Source organism: Syngnathus typhle, linkage group LG19, assembly GCF_033458585.1.
Source record: "Syngnathus typhle isolate RoL2023-S1 ecotype Sweden linkage group LG19, RoL_Styp_1.0, whole genome shotgun sequence".
In the NCBI taxonomy this organism is placed as follows: Eukaryota; Metazoa; Chordata; class Actinopteri; order Syngnathiformes; family Syngnathidae; genus Syngnathus; species Syngnathus typhle.
Genome location: NC_083756.1, coordinates 6,824,513 through 6,840,550, shown reverse-complemented (window position 1 = coordinate 6,840,550; position 16,038 = coordinate 6,824,513). Strand labels below are relative to the sequence as shown.

The 16,038-nt window shown below is 38.3% G+C and overlaps 1 protein-coding gene across 2 annotated transcripts; it reads left to right on the top strand.

Moving 5' to 3' along the window:
• The first annotated feature begins 1,668 nt into the window (after positions 1–1,668).
• Positions 1,669–15,832, top strand: palmdb (palmdelphin b). Of its 2 annotated transcripts, none has more exons than XM_061266244.1 (8): positions 1,669–1,806; positions 3,204–3,273; positions 4,039–4,119; positions 4,209–4,333; positions 5,254–5,368; positions 11,236–13,315; positions 13,385–13,473; positions 13,581–15,832. In XM_061266244.1, the coding sequence occupies exons 2-8, from the start codon at positions 3,229–3,231 to the stop codon at positions 13,662–13,664; spliced, it is 2,619 nt and encodes an 872-aa protein (XP_061122228.1). In that variant the 5' UTR covers positions 1,669–1,806; positions 3,204–3,228; the 3' UTR covers positions 13,665–15,832. The 2 variants fall into 2 exon arrangements, with proteins under 2 accessions (XP_061122228.1, XP_061122229.1); XM_061266245.1 differs by lacking the exons at positions 11,236–13,315; positions 13,385–13,473; positions 13,581–15,832 and adding exons at positions 6,362–6,386; positions 6,849–6,935; positions 7,067–8,574.
• Positions 15,833–16,038: the final 206 nt, after the last annotated feature.

Sequence of the window (16,038 nt, the reverse complement as noted above, 5' to 3'; positions counted from 1 at the left end):
TCAGTGTGAGATCATGTGAGACAGAATAGAAAAGACAAAACCAAAGCAGGTTAAGGTTTGTATGAAAATGTAGAGAATGGTGTGATTTTTTTTCAGAAACTGAAAGTCAGCTGAACCGTTTTTTTTTTTTTTTAAACATCTTGCAAAATTATTTATCAGAGCCTTTAAAAAAATCTATGATGGCAAATGATGGATGCTCTAAACGAGTGGTTATATCTTTTGCAATGTGTACCTCCAAAGAAAAAAAAAAGTACCATCATACTGTCCAACATAAATTGACTAAAATATTAAATGCAATCCTAAAACCCTTTTTCCATTGGTGCTGTCAGCGACTGAAAGCACCTTCATTGCCTGATCTGTCATTTTTTATTGACGAGAAGGAAAATGCACTTCGGTGTCACGAGTCCCATTACTGCTCCTCTCTGGATTCTGGTTTTGGTGAATATGAATAAAATGTGTGTCATGAAGAAGAGACGAGAGTTGATGTGCATCAAATGGGGGAAAACTGTGAATTAATGCTCTCTGCATGAATTGTCTTGTGTTGCCACTGGTTGTGTAATAAATGTTTGTTTTTTGAGACTGTGATGAGCTGTATGAATTCTATGCACCGTGAAAAAAAAAATATCGTCATCCTGAGCTGAGTTTAAAAAGGAGAAAAATATTTCATCAATAGTACTTTTATATGTTTGCTATCAATGGTTCTAATAATAAATATATATTGTCTGTTTTTATAACACCAAATTTAGTGAATTTAGAAAAATATGTATTTAAGCAATCCAATTTACTCAACTGAGCACGCTGATCAGGGTAGTTGATGAATTGTGCATTGTCTAAATGATTAAAGTTTGTTAATAAAACAGTCAGTGTGCTGGATCTTCTTATTTAGTTCAATTTTGAGTTGTCATGCTCATATACAAAATATTAAGTGCCACATTTATACACACACAGCTCCAGCTTTGCAGCACCACGTTAAATTATAATGCATGATCATTCATAATATAATATATCATAACACTAAGGCAACTGGAGACGAAAAATGTGGCACAAAAATCGAGTCAGTGGTATTTAAAGGATGCCGTCACGTTAATGCAGCGAATAGAACAATTAATTGTTTAAGAAGGATTTGACTTGCTTTATCTCAGTTACAACCTATTTATCAGCTTGATGTGACTTTTAAATATTTAATCATTCACAATGTAAATCTGATTTTTTTTTTCCATATCCCAGTTAGTAAATAGAATAATGCAAATCTCAATTCAATCATCTAAATTTACGTAAGCACCTGAGATGCTATGTTTTCCAAAATGTCAGACTTGCTGGAGATATAAAAGCAAGAAATGTAATTCTTTAGACATACAGTTTGAGTCAGTTCCTCCTCCGTGCTCTGGTTGGTAATCTTGTACAAATTTGAGTGGGTCATGTTGCTATGGTAACAAAAACCCATCCGTTATGCTGCAAAGTGGGACAGCGCTTCTAAAACAGCGCACAGAAAGCTTTTTTTTTTTTTTTTTAAATATATAATGAAGTAAAAGTCCCAGTCAGAATATTAAAGTCTGGATATAACTAACTTTTTGGTTTGCTTCAGGCGGCTCATGCTGTATATATTTCAGGAGAAAGAGCGCGCGAGAGAGGGAGAGTGAGAGAGAGAGTGCAAGAGAGAGAGAGGTGGGGTTGCCTTCCGAGCTGCATGCTTCTCTCAGCCTACACAATCCACGCAACACAATTGGAGACACTGTTATGATGTTGGATACGCTGTAAGATTGACTTGAACTGTGATCTTCTGTTGAGGGACACACAAAGTAGTGGGTGAGTAGACCTCACAATTTTTTGCAACTACAAAATTACATTTTGACAATCAAAGTGATAATATAGAGCAAATGTTTATGACTTGAGAGCCCGTGGATTGAAGCCTGAGGGTATTTTGAGTCTTATATTTTGATTTACTTAAATCATAGTTTGTGGCATCTCAGTTTTAACTCCAACTAACTAATTTGAATCACCCTGTGAACAAACACAAGCACGCGTGCACACACACACACATACACCCACACATACACCCACACATTCACATTTAGGCAGCAACTGATGTGTCACTATAGCAACAATATTCTGGAATTTAAAAAAATGATAATAAATTATATGTAGAAAATCCTAGTTTTCGGGCTGCAAAATCCTCTGCGTGAATATTTGGCGCTTGTACGGAACAGAAAATGGATGATTGGGCTATAAATGGATGATTGGGCTATAAATGTGGAAATGTCGTTAGACTCATGAGGGAAGTAAAGCAATATTGTTTGATTGTAGATAAGTAAAATGCTCTTTTTTTATATTCAATTAAATCATTGTTACCTTAATTGTCTCTTGACATGATCAACCTTCGTATCTGTAAATTCTCCCAAATGCAAAAGGGAAAGTTGTTCACCGAGATCCATAGTGAATGTGACGTGCACGAGAAATAAATCCATTTTCTACACTTTCATACATGCACTGATATCAAATACACATGTTTTGACTGGAGGAGGACGCAACAGAGAACTCAAGAAAAAAAACATGTTGGTCGAGACCTGTGCTGTTGAGCTAATGTGTGAGCAGTTAATCCATCACAGATCAGATTAAGGAAGGGACGGCGGGGATTACAAATAAGGAGGACCTTGGCTGAATGGAAAGGCAGACAGGGAGGTATTGGGGTCACGTCACACGTATCGGAGACAGCCTAAGATCACGGACAGTTCAACCAGAGATAAAAATACCTGAGCTTTACTCAAACTTTCTTCACAGATTACATGTAATGAATCGGTGTACTTAATTGGTTTGCATCACATTTACAGAACAAACAATTAGTCAATGCGTTGAATAGGCAATTTATGTTTTTTATGACCAATATGTTGTAAGCCGTTGTCTCACTGTGTCGTCTCACTGCTAGCCAAGCAGCCTTAGTATTTTTAGCGCCGTTGGATCAAACTGCCGTGGTGCCAACAGGTGGACAAGCAAACGGCGGCGTGACCTTTACGTGCAACAACAAATACAATTCTCGTTCATTTTTCAGCAGCTTAGCTTGACCTATTGATGAACAGTAGATAGTAAAACGACGACATTAAAAGACTCCTGTTTTAAAATACTCCAAAAGTGTGGATGGATGGACGGACAGATTAGTGTCCAAATTACAGCAAATAATTCACTCATAATTTAAAATTCTCTTTCAGATAAATCATTGTCTTGAAGCCCATCATGGAAGAAACAGACCTGCTAAAGGAACGTCTTCAAGCAATTACGGTAAAAACTACAAATATATTTGCTGTCTGTTATTCTGTTTTGCTCGGTACTTATCCTCGTGTATCAGCTGTATGATTAATAACACAGCGAGGATTCATGACGCAGCCAGAAAATAAGGACTAAAAATAAACATGTAGGTGTACCTTCGGAAAGGTGGTGTCATGGACATGCAGAACATTTTCCTGGTAGGGAAGAAGGAAAGGGAATATATGTACAATATTTATTTGCACACAAAATTTAATATCAAATGTTTTTGTCAATACTGACAATTGTCGCGTATCTCAAAATACATTAATTTAGCAATAATTGTGAAATGATTCCAAAAATATTATTAAATGATAGATTGTGAAGTAAAACTCAACGTCTTGCTCAAAGACTATGAGAGGATTTTGGTGGTTTAGTCGTCAGTGGTTACAGACAACGGTATCTTTAACACAGTCAATGTCAGACAGGTCTATAAATACGAGGAGATGAAATTAAAGAGATCTCCTTTCCCTGGCACGTAGCGCCACGCCGATCCTGAATCCGGGAGCTAATTTCAGGCTAGAATATCCCAACAACATCCTTTGCATCATTGAAACAAACATGCTTTATTTTAATAGCCTTAACAGTTTAGAAAATTCAAAGTTGTACGCTCACACAAAAGGTAGATCATTTTTGGGGTTATTTATGGCAGTCAGTTTTCAGCTGTCACCTCAAGGTTGAAGACTTTGACCTGACAAGAACACAACAGGTGTAAACATTTGGTTTCACTTTCCTCCACAGGACAAAAGGAGGATCCAGGAACATATTGCCAAGAAAAGAAGAGAGCTAGAGGAGGAAAAACTCAAACTCCAATACATAAAGGTGACACATTTATTTGAAATATTTTCCTTTAATTTCTATAATTTTTTATTTACTCCAAGTGTAAGAATCTTTCTTCATTGTATTAACAGAAAAAGTCTCTGAGGGAGCAATGGTTGATGGATGGTCAACAATCTGAGGAGGAGCAGGAGGCAATGAGGCTTCAGGTTCAGGATGAACAGCAACAAAGCGATGAGCTGCAAAGCAACATTGAAAAGTAACCGCACTACTCCTTTAAATAGCTCATTCCCAAACACACCACACATTTTTCCCATTGCTTGTTCATTTAGACAGTCACTTACCTTTCTGCCATCTGGAGTATCGTGGTGCTTGTTTTTTCTGAATACACCAGAAGATCCAAAAAAAAAAAACTGGTGAGATACACTGCCAATTGCACAGATGATCTGGCTGTGATGAAAACCTTTCCAGCCAGATACGACCCAAATCCCCCCATGTATGCTGAAGTGAGCAAGCTAGTAAAGGTCTGGGATGCCACAAAAAAGGTGATAAAGCTGCCTCCTGCTTACCAAGATCTGCTCTCTGCTGTGGGATTTAATCAGCAAACAAAAATATGTAGGGTGGAAAAAAAATCATGTACTACAGCATGGCTGTTTTCCCAGAAGGAAGCTTCTAAAAATGAAAGCCAAAGAACAGATTGCTGAAGACAAGCAGACTCAGGACTTTAAGTACTGATGATGTGATGGGGCACAAAATAATTTCTTTCAGATGTTGTTATGTGGCTGTTACCAGGTGAAGAGTACAAAATGTTATCATCCTGAACATTCCCTGTTCTACCCCCCCTAAGCCAAGAAATTTCAATCTAGACCAAAAAGACTAATAAGCAGTTTCTTCCCTGCCTAGCCTTTGCCCCACACCCACCCAGCCCCGTGAGATGTGGCCCAGATCAGACAAGCTTGGTTTTTCAATCCAGAAAATACTGCATATGGCCTTTTCTTTATAGAACAGAACTTTAAGAAATCTTTGTCACACTGTTTTGAATCCGTGTTTGCGTTCGGTGCATCCACAGATAAAATTGGGGAGTTTGGTAAGAGACGGTGAAAGAGGAAAAAAAAATAATTTACATGAAATATTTTTCTTGTGGGATGTTATTAAAACAATTATTGTTTTGTTCATTAGGATAGAAAAAGAGATTGAGGCCTTAGAAACAGAGGAGCTCAACATTTCTGCCAATGAGGAATTTGTTCTGAAGCGATTAAAAGAAGTGGAGAGGACACCCGAGGACATTATCAAGGTAGGCTGAAAGAACAAAATAATGAGTTTGTGTTATTGATTGCTTGTTTGTTTTGCTGCTGATAACAGAATGTTATGAACTATATTTTTGTTTTGGCAATAACAATCATAACAGCCATTATAATTAAATGATTCATCATATCTGACACTCATTATCGGAGTACTGTGACAGGAAACATTGGATTTCAAAGTAGTAAATTACAGTGAGAAAAAAAAATACCATCATTGATTACCCCCAAAAAATCTCATACGTTGGTATCCTTCAGTTGAAAAATCAATGAGGTAACCTAAAGCTGAAAAAAGTAGTTGTGCTCTTTAAGGATTACAAAGTTTGCCTGCCTGTTACTTTATGAATTACACACTATATCACAAAATCATGCTCTTGTTTTTTTTTTTTTCTGTATCAAATAGCTGCAAGCAATCTGAATTATTTATGTTGCGCAAGTGAGAAAATGCTTTCCTTGACACTTCTCGTTTGTGAAATGCAAATTACCTTACCTCTAAGGTCTAACGAGCCAAGGAATATAAGTAGAATTTTATCTGACTTCAGAATGAATTACTTGTCTGGCGTATAGATCTCTTTATGGCACGCCTGAAATTGACTTGATAATGAAAGTTGTGTCATCTGCATAAGAGTGTAACTCAACAGAGTGTGGTTCAAGCATTGACCCCTGCGGGACGCCATGGCCAATACAGAGAGTTAACAACCATTTTGTTTTTTTTTGTGTACTTTTTGACCTAGTTTTGCATTTTCTCTTTCTGATCTACTTAAATCATTTACTTACACGATGGGTGTGTAGTGAGCATAGTTTAATATATGCATGATTTACTTTTCGGTTGTTGTATGTCGGGATTCCAAGAGAGTGCAATTAACTGATGTTGATCTTGCTTAGCACAAAAAAATATTTTTAATTGACTATTGTTTCTCCTGTGATGTGGGACTGCTTACTTCCCTCATTATTTTGATATTCAAGTACTCTGTCTTCAAATGTAGGAGTTAAGTGCGGACTTCCACACAGGTAAATAAGACACCAAGGTTAATAGTGTGTCTGTGTGATGCGATTGGTTTGATTGTAGATAACATAGCAAGTGTGAGGATTTATAAAATCTTTTATAAAATTGTTGTCAATGAGCTTCTCATTAATTGTTAGATAATTGTTCTTGAGTAATTCATAATGTCTAAAATGACTAACAGCTTGATTTGGATTTATTGCATATGGTGTTTTAATGCCTGAACATTTATTTCATCATGACTGCTGGGGGATTTTTGCATAATCGTTCAAATAAATCCAGACTCAATGGTACTTGCAACTAAAAAGAAATAAATAAACAAATCAACTAAACCAACTACATCTGACATTCCTGATTTTTACCAATTGTAGTTTTCTTTACAATGCGGCCTTGCACTTGAAATATAGTCAATAAATGCCTTCTCTTAAATCATTTATTCTTTTCAGTTGCTGATTTTATTTTTTTCTCAGATGCGACCCACCATTCTTCATTATGCCCCCCAGAAATTCCATTACTTTCCCCGAGGACACCAGCAAAAAGTCCGAGTCCAAAAAGTGGTAAAGAATCAAATACGGTCACAGACATTAAACATGCAGAGATTTCTAAATCATGCCCCTTGTATCTCAAGGCCACCAGTGTATCGGTAGTTCAAACAAAACATCTAAGACCCTCATTTTGTGCTTTTCAGCAACATTTGCAATGGAGATCAGTGTGGAGCATGATAAGAGAACAGGAACAAGTCAAGTGGTCTCCACAGCAACCATTAGCCCTGAAAACATCCAGGAGAGAGGTTTAAAGGTGTACGATGATGGACGCAAATCGATATATGCTTTAAACCCTGATGTAGATGATGAAATGACATCCAAACAGGTAGATGAGCTTCTACGACAGGCCACAGATGAGAATGTACCTCGTGATCTGCTTTATCATCAACCCGTCTATTCAGTTGCTTACTCCGGATCGAAGCCTCCGAATAAAGCGCAAGTGCTACCAAAAGGCCAAATGCCTTCCATATCATCCACCCAGCTTACTCAAGAACAAGTAGAACGAACTACCCCTGCCCAATCCTTAAATGAAGAAGAAATGATGGTGTGCGATGATCGCATTCAAAACCGATCTGAAACTCTGAGTCCGCGGATTTGTGCGAAAACTGCACAAGATAACAAAAAACCTGTGAACAGTCTTAAACAAGAACCTGTTGTCACAGTCAAAGTCAGGTCGGGAGAGAAGCCAATGCCTTTACAGCTTGTTAGCACAGATAAAAGTAGGACTTTGGTGCCTGGCCATAACGTGGATTCTTTGCTAGAGAGTTCAGGCAAAACAAAACCAGAGAGTTTTGCTTCGACAAATCTTTTCAACAACCAAACAGGAGAGCTGGACTCAACACCCATCACTATGATTTTCATGGGCTACGAAAACGCTTTGGATGAGGACGATACGGATTTCCAAGCGGAACTGGTGACGGTGGGATGCGGTGACGATGAGGATGAAGCCGATTATATCGGAACGAAAAACAACGGGGAGATCGTCTCGTACCACCCCGAAGGATACAAAAGCAAAATATTCCAACCTCAAGTCGCAAAAATCTACAAATGTATGAGTAGAGATGATAACACAAACTGGAATCATTTAGGTCTGCATAGGCCGACATTCATCCACAAGTCAGGAAACAGAGTTTAAAAAGAGTTTGTGAGCAATCACGACTGAAATTTTAACTAATGAATTAGTCCAGCATTAAATGCACAGTTTTATTATTCAGCTAATAAAAAAAAAAAAAACTAAACACCTTCAGATTTCTAAACTCTGGTGTGTGAATTAGAACACTCCGTTTTTCTATTTCTTCTGCAAAGAGCTTGTCCCTGGTTGCTTTCCCGTTCTTTTTTGTGTGTTTTTGTTGCGTAATGAGAAACAGAGAAGGGTGGGGGAGAGCTGGAGGTGGCATTTCAATTGTAATTCTAGTATCAAGGGTAGAGTTATCTAAGTGCAATTTCTTGCAATACAAAAACCTGAAAGAGCTGGGACTTTGGGTTCATGTCTGTATGATTACTTTCTGGAATAGAAAGAACAGAACATAGGGCTTCTTATTAGCTGTTGTTGATGGAGCCCTGACTAGCAGATTTGTGGTCATGTAGTTATTTGTTATTTATTTTATAGTACATATTAATTATCCAATAAAAAATATATAGTTGACAACCATTCTGCTTCTTTTTTTTTTAACAAATACACTTAACTAATGATTCACTTTTAGGAATCGTGGGTAATGCTTGCCTCAAAAGCAATTTTCTCACATCTTATAAAGTTCACTGTATATTTATAGATCCTTAAAAATTTCAAAATACCCTGCAGTCTAATTTTTCCGCTGATTAGCTTTTGTAACACCAATGTCATTAAATCATGTTTTCTTAAGTGGTGCAAATGAGGCAGGTGGTTCCTCTGAGGAGTTGTGTGTGTGTGTGTGTATGTGTGAGCACAAAATGGAATCGGCTTTTCCTTGTGTTCATCAATGGAAGCCGAGTATTGGTCGCCTTTCTTACACCCATTTCACTAGCCATCCAATCAGTGGCTGCAGAAGCCAGGCAGAACTGTTAGTATGATGCTGCTCTTGGAAACAGAGCAGTCTTGTGCATGAGCCTGCTACTCTGTCTCAGGTAGGTCCATCAACGCACACACAAATTGAAAAAAAAAAAAGTTTTTCAGGGTTTGATTTTGTAAGAGTCTCCATCCGGTGTGAAATATGTAGCAGGACCGCCTGCATTGAGGTTTGCAGATAGACCTGACGGTGTGCTGACGCAGGCTGCATGTGTGAGAAGAATCTTAGAGTGATTTCTGCAGTGACTGCATTCTGTTTGAGGTGGAGAAAAAAAAATACAGGAAATTAATGATCAGATCAGCAATTTTTTTTTAGATTGATTATTCATGAGTTTGCTGTTTTTCTTGATTTCGGGAAATACATTGTGTTACCTGACAATAGGGCATTGAAATAACTATTATATTTTATTATTTTTTTCTTTTCATATATTTCATGAAGGGCATTTTTCCAGCGCTCTTTGAATCTGAATTAATTTTAGTATGAGCTACACATTAATCAAGTGGCTCCTGATAGAGAGAATATATTATTGCTGCATAAGGGAATATACCACACTGTTTTAAAATTTCTACTCAAGTGTATATTAAATGAATGTTACCATGACCATTGAAATATGTAAAGTTTTGAAAATAGGACAACAAAATGTATTGCAGCAACAATCCTAGCAACAGCTCCAAGGCAGAAAATGGAAAGAGACTTTTTCTAATTGAGTTGTCTCAGCGGTGTTGATACTTAGTCCTCTCTTTTATGCTGTGCAGCTTGCTTACTTCACACACATTATGCAAGTACAATTTCCATCAAGCTGTGGTAGAAGATACTTCTGAGAGAAGCGGCTCAGAGGGCTTTTTGCGCTTCACTTCAGGTCTTCCTCAATTTGACTAACCAGAATGCTGAACCCATGTCCCCAAAATTTTATCTAGTCATTGGTCTGCTCTGGGGTGAGTTTCCTACATATTATAGGTAATATTTTGTGTGATTTGTGGAATGCAACTGTCCCCCGTGATTTTGTTTGTTGCCATCTGCGGCGTCATTCATTGGTGAGGGACTTTGCATGACTTGGAAAAATAAACATGTAGGTGTTTTGTTTGGGTATTTTGTTCACAAGGAAATCATAACAGCTCTTCCGTTTGTCATTTAAAAGCGGTGAATTATGATCGCAACCTGACCACAGTATTACTCCTCAGCTACAGTCCACTGATGAGTTAGTGAGTGGGTGGTGGAGGAGGAGGTGGCGGATGAGAAGTGAAGTGTCACCGCTAATGGTTACCATGGCGACTCAGTCCGTTACACGTGTGTGTCCTTGCAGGTTGTTTTGTTGTGTGAGTGTATGTAAATGTGTCACTTGAATTCAATCCAAGCTTCCTTCATCTGTGATCGACCAGTTGGGCGAAAATGGCAGGGGGAAAAAAACAAGACGATTAGAAATAATGCCAGACTTTCACACTTGTTCTGCTGTCTTGTTAGTGTACTCGTCATAGAAGTTAGACAAAGTGACGTTTGGCAACGTTGTTACTTCCTTGTACATGTGAAAATAACAAGTTGCCATTAAATAAAATCAACACTGTGGATTATAACAGAGGGAGGAATTTATGTTTGTGTTGCTTGTTTGCAGATAATCCAATGATACATAACGTTTAATCTGATATTAAGTCAATCTATATTTTCATATTGATTTATTTTATTTGTTTCTTTTTTTTTTTATGATTTATAACTTTCGAAGAAAAAAAACAAACAGCTTCTCTTTTTAATGAGCATTGCCTTAAAAATCTCCATTTTTTTTTCAAGTCATTCGTATTTCTAATCAAAAAACAATGCAACTGCAACTACCTTGGAGTGTTTCTATGTTAGGGTGCACTAGCCAGGAGTTAGTGTGAGGCAAAGTGCATCTATAATGAATAATGAGTGCTCCGGGATACATCCGCTGTGACCCTCCGACAATGTGTGGGAGGCAGACGCAGTCCTGGTGTCTTACGTAACGAGAAATGTAATGCATCAAATTCTGCTGCCTTCATACTTGTGATCCATTTTGTCTTTCTGTGGATAACCCACTTAAAGGAAATAAAGATGCAGCAACATCTCCTCTCTTTCCTCATCACACACACCCACACATGAACCCCGGCGCACAAACAAACACCTCCGTCGCCACCCCCTCCTTCTCCGCCAGAAGTCTTTCTTTGCCTTCCTAGAGAAATTCATGTCTACAAAATAATTCTATCCAAGGTTGTGCAGAAAGATTTTCACAAAACTCTTCTCTTTCTTGATTTATACAGAAAGCTAATTCCGAGACAGAAGAATCCCATGGGCAAGAACTAGACGAAGGTTCCGGCAATTCAGAGAATCACAACATTGTTACTATGGAAACCACTGAGCTACCAGAAGTGGAGATGGACAACAGTGAGGAAGTCACTGCAACTGATATCAATATTGATCATGAGCAAATCAGTATTAACACAGACCCGTCGGATTCCAACAATGAATCAATTTCGACCAACATCTCAACCGATCTTCTAACCAGTGTGTTGCCCGATTGCCCTGAAACGGTTGTTAGCGATGACATACCGGTCCAAGATGAGAAGGAAGTCATACCATTGGAAGAAGAACATGATGAGCTCAAAAGAAATGAGTCCATCACTTCTTCTGTGTCTGATACCCTCTCCAGTGCTGAAAGTGTTTATGAAAATGAGGCTCATTGTAAGATACAGGAAGCAACAGAACAAGAGGAGGAATTAGAAGAGCACTGTGTACTACAGACAGGTTTCGATCCATTGAGGCCTCTTGAAATAGAAGAAACATTAGAGGTGGAACAAGACGCATACCTGGAGCAATCTACGGATCTACCGCAATTCCTGGATGAGGAAGATGAACCTTGTAGTTATGCCTATCACAGTTTGGTGGTAGATGACGAGGGGGACACGGAAGTCCCTGAAAACCTTTTGGAATCGCCAATTCCTGAAGAAATATTGCTCGAGCAGAACATTCCAGAAGATGCTCTGTCGGATATATCAAACGAATCCGGACGTTATCTTGACCCCGATGAAGTGGATGAATGCTTACGAGTGGAAATTGCCGCCGCTTCCTCGGATAGTGACACAGATGAAAAGTGGAGAACGATATTTTCTTCTTCTATAAATAAAGAAGATGATGACTCCTATCTGGACAGTCTTCAGTTAAGCGCACAGGAGCTCTTTGTGCAGAAAGTCGAAGTGATTGACGACCAAGACCAAGAAAACGACCACTACGACGAAGTCCAACTCGACGTTCCGGAGGTTGTAGAAGTGCTAGAACAGCCAGACACCTCATCTTGTCCTACACCCCCACAAGATGTGAAATGTATCTCTCTGAGTCTCCAAGGTCTGTCGAAAATCTCCGAAGATGAAAATGAAAACGGCAAAGATGATAGTAATAATCACAACACTCAGGAACAAATCTCCCCGAACTTGTCAGATCCAAACAGGAAGCTACCCAAAGACTTCTGCGTGATACAAGAAACGACGAGCGAGAATGTTAGCACGGAGCACGTCGACTTCCAATTGGCTCGTAAGCAGTGGCGGGCAATGGAAGAACAAACCCAAAACAAGGTTGTCATCCCTTCAACCCGACAACCCAATTTCCATTGCAGCCACAATTGCATGTACACACCGGTCCGAAACATCGAAAGAACTAACAGGAAATCTCAAGATCTGGAAAACTTGACTCTACTTGGAGATTATACACAATTCAGCCCGTGTTCAGAAGATTCCGGCCTGGACGATTCCAGTTACAGATCTCCGAATGATGATTTCGAAACACGAGTTGAAAGGGAGATTCGTATATCGATGGAAAGAGAGGAGAAATTCCGAAAGGAGAGAGCTCTGTCCTCTATGGGCAAGTCTGTGGATGCTCACTTTAGCAGCCCATCCCAAGGAATGCCAAGATCCATTAGCACTCCGCTGACCCCCTCATTCATCATCACGTCCTCTCCAACAAAAGAACCGCTAAAAAATGAAACCAACGTTATCATTCTTGATCCAAGCAGTGATTTCCATTCCAGTCCCAGGCACGGCGAATGGTGCTCCGAGGATAGCGGTTCAAATCTGATCATTTTAGAGACGTCCAATCTGATTATTCGAAGCGCTTCAGACTTTTCACTCAACAAAGTCTGTGAGCCCCAAGAGAAAATGTTCATGAGCAACCCCTTTTTCAAGCTCAGGTCACGAAGCACAATGTCATTGGTGGATGAAGAGATACAATTGATGAAGCAAAGAGAGGAAGAGCTGAGGAAAGAAAGGGCAAATCTTTACGGAAAAGGCAGGTTCGGTGATAAAAGGATGCTGACAAACAATTTGGGTACTTTGTCACTGGATAATCCAGGTAAATTATTTGTCCATAAATTATCTTTTTTTTTTTTCCTGCTTAAATTCAATGACTTTTTTTTTTTAGCTTGTCTGCCAATGAAGTGCAAGTCGTCGCCATCATCGCCAATGAAAACACCCAAAATGGATCGTTCAACTTTATCCTGCGATCATAGAGTAAGTTTGATGATTTATTCCTCAACATTATTGAGATCGCAATAAAAAAAAAGGGAAAACAGATTTGTCAATGTTGGTCATAATAAATGATGATTTGTCTTTGTCAGTTTCCGGAAGGCTACGCCGCAGGAAGACGCAAGAGTGCCATGGCCCTTCGCTGGGAGGCAGGCGAGTTCACTAAAAATGAATAACGAGGAAGACATAAATCGTGTATTCTAAGTGTTAAACATGCCGTGTTGCCAATATTCATCTGACTTTTGTGATATGTTTCAATATTGCTTTGGGCTAAAAAAAAAAAGCAAAATAGTTCAAATGTTTGTCGCTGCGCTTTAACAATCATACAATATAAGGATGTGCAATTTTCTTGGATGACTAAGAGTCCAGAAAAATAGAAAGCTATAGCAATTTCATTTGTTATTATAGAATAATTCTCCTGAGGTCTTAAAAACGCATGGACAAAAGTATTGGGACAATTTAGGCAGTTTAGGTTCCTTGCGTATGAATGCTCAAGTGCTCATGAAGCCTCAGTTGTTCTAATATTTTTGTCCATATCGTGTAAAAGCTTCAAAGCAAGCACGCAATACTTTTTTGCATTTGTATATTGTTTAACGATTGTATTGTTTTCCACTGGATCATGAAATCATTACTTTGTGGAGAAGGAACAAAATCCAGAGCCTTTGGTGCAAAAAAGATGGACTACAAAGAGGTCATGAGGTCAATGTCGGTCTTGTGCTTGCTCACCTGAGCCCTTGTGTTAACCAATCAGCTCCCTCCAACCCTTCGTACCTTCTTCAGGTGCTCCTTGTTTTCTCATCAGTTTGTTTCTATTTAGTTCTCTTTTTCCTTTCAGTCCTTGTTTGGTTGTTGTCCGTCTCACCCAGTTGCTGCGTATCTTATTGTTTGTTGTTTATGTCTGGCCTTGTCAAGTGCTTTATACCAGAGGTCCCCAACCACCAAGCCGTGGACAGAGAAACAGTTTTTTTTATCGACGATCAATGAATTCAGATCAAGACGCTCGTCCCGGTCACGTAACATGTTTCCCCAGTCGAGCCCGCAAAGCTGTGGAGCAGATACTTAGTGGTGAGTTTTATTTTTTATTTATTTTATGTGGTTTTTTTATGTATTTATTATTTATTTATATATTTATATAAAGGCCGGTCCGTGAAAATAACCCACAATGGACTTATGAGGAGTAACATATTGATTCGCAAAAGAATATTTAATAGTTCAGCAAGAAACAGGCTCTGTATTTTGTCCCTTACTGTGCAACAAAATCATTTTTCATGGAGTAATTCTGCAAACAGCCGATTAACTTTGCAGCCTGTGTGAATGTAAGACAAATGTATTGTTGAATTCAGTCTTTGTTAAACCACTGTTGCTATCTTAAATGTGAAATATATTTATTGACATATTTTGATGTTGCTATCATGTATGCTGATTATGCCACTTTGCTATATATGGCATAAATTCTTAAGATAAGCAAAAACATTGTTACAAAGGCTTTGCTCTAATGTGCCATGATGTTGTTTATTTATTTATGTACTTTTTTAAACGTCAAAGAATATATTATATGTATATATATTTATAGCTATACAGTAAATTAATCAATAGGAGAAAATCAAAACTGAAAGCACTTAAATAAGACAGGTTCGTCTGGCTCGCTGTGAAGACAGGCAGAAAAACTATGGTTGGGTATTTTGTAAATTAGCCATATCGTTATGCCAAAAATTCAGAAAACATTTTTAAAAATTGGTTATTACTAAGACGTATTTTCCGGACTATAAACTGCTACTTTTTTCCACAAGCTTTAAACTTTGCGTCTTATTGTCCAGTGTGGCTTATCTAATGGATTTTTTTTATGATTTTTATGATTTTGTATCATTTGTGCATATTCTTTTACATATGGAAATTAAAGATTAAAACATTCTGCGGTTTATATATGAACAAAATAGGATTTTCCCCGAGTTTTAGCTGGTGCAGTTTATAGTCCAGAAATTACGGAACTTGGTTGTTGGATTTCACACTTGATTGGGGGCAGTAACTCCCAACTATTTGTAAATTTTAATAATAAGTCCCTTTAACTTCTTACCTACTTTGAATCTGTAGTATTCAAGATATGGAACCACATATATTTTTTGTGGTCGTTGCTTTTATTGTATTTTCCAACAGCTTAAACGAAAAAGCAGCCAGCTTGGTGTTTCTTGGCCTCAGCGTCAACTGTTGTTTCACATGTTGGTTGACTGTACATCTTGCTTGCTAACGTTTTCACATTCCGTTAATGTTTCCTGTTAAGGTTTTTACTGGGCAATGCTTGGAAATGTTCATGATTGCCCATGCAAGTGAGACATTTGTGACAACAATAAAATCATGTGGTTTCACTTAAAGAGCTTGTGTCCTTTTGAAATGTTTGCCAAAACAAATCATTCAAGGCTAAGAAATAAGAAAGCATAACTGCGTTGTCAGCATTCCAACACAACCATTGGTTGACAATCAAGCTGTTTATTTTTACAGTACTGCATAGGAATGCATGACATTCCTGATCGTGCCCACACCCGGGTACATTTA

What these genes read in the sequence shown, in the direction of transcription:
- palmdb (XM_061266244.1), top strand. Translation starts at nt 3,229, where the DNA reads ATGGAAGAAACAGACCTGCTAAAGGAACGTCTTCAAGCAATTACG. An exon ending in AACGTCTTCAAGCAATTACG is followed by an intron (nt 3,274 to 4,038) that starts GTAAAAACTACA and finishes TTTCCTCCACAG; the next exon opens with GACAAAAGGAGGATCCAGGA. An exon ending in TTTGTCACTGGATAATCCAG is followed by an intron (nt 13,316 to 13,384) that starts GTAAATTATTTG and finishes TTTTTTTTTTAG; the next exon opens with CTTGTCTGCCAATGAAGTGC.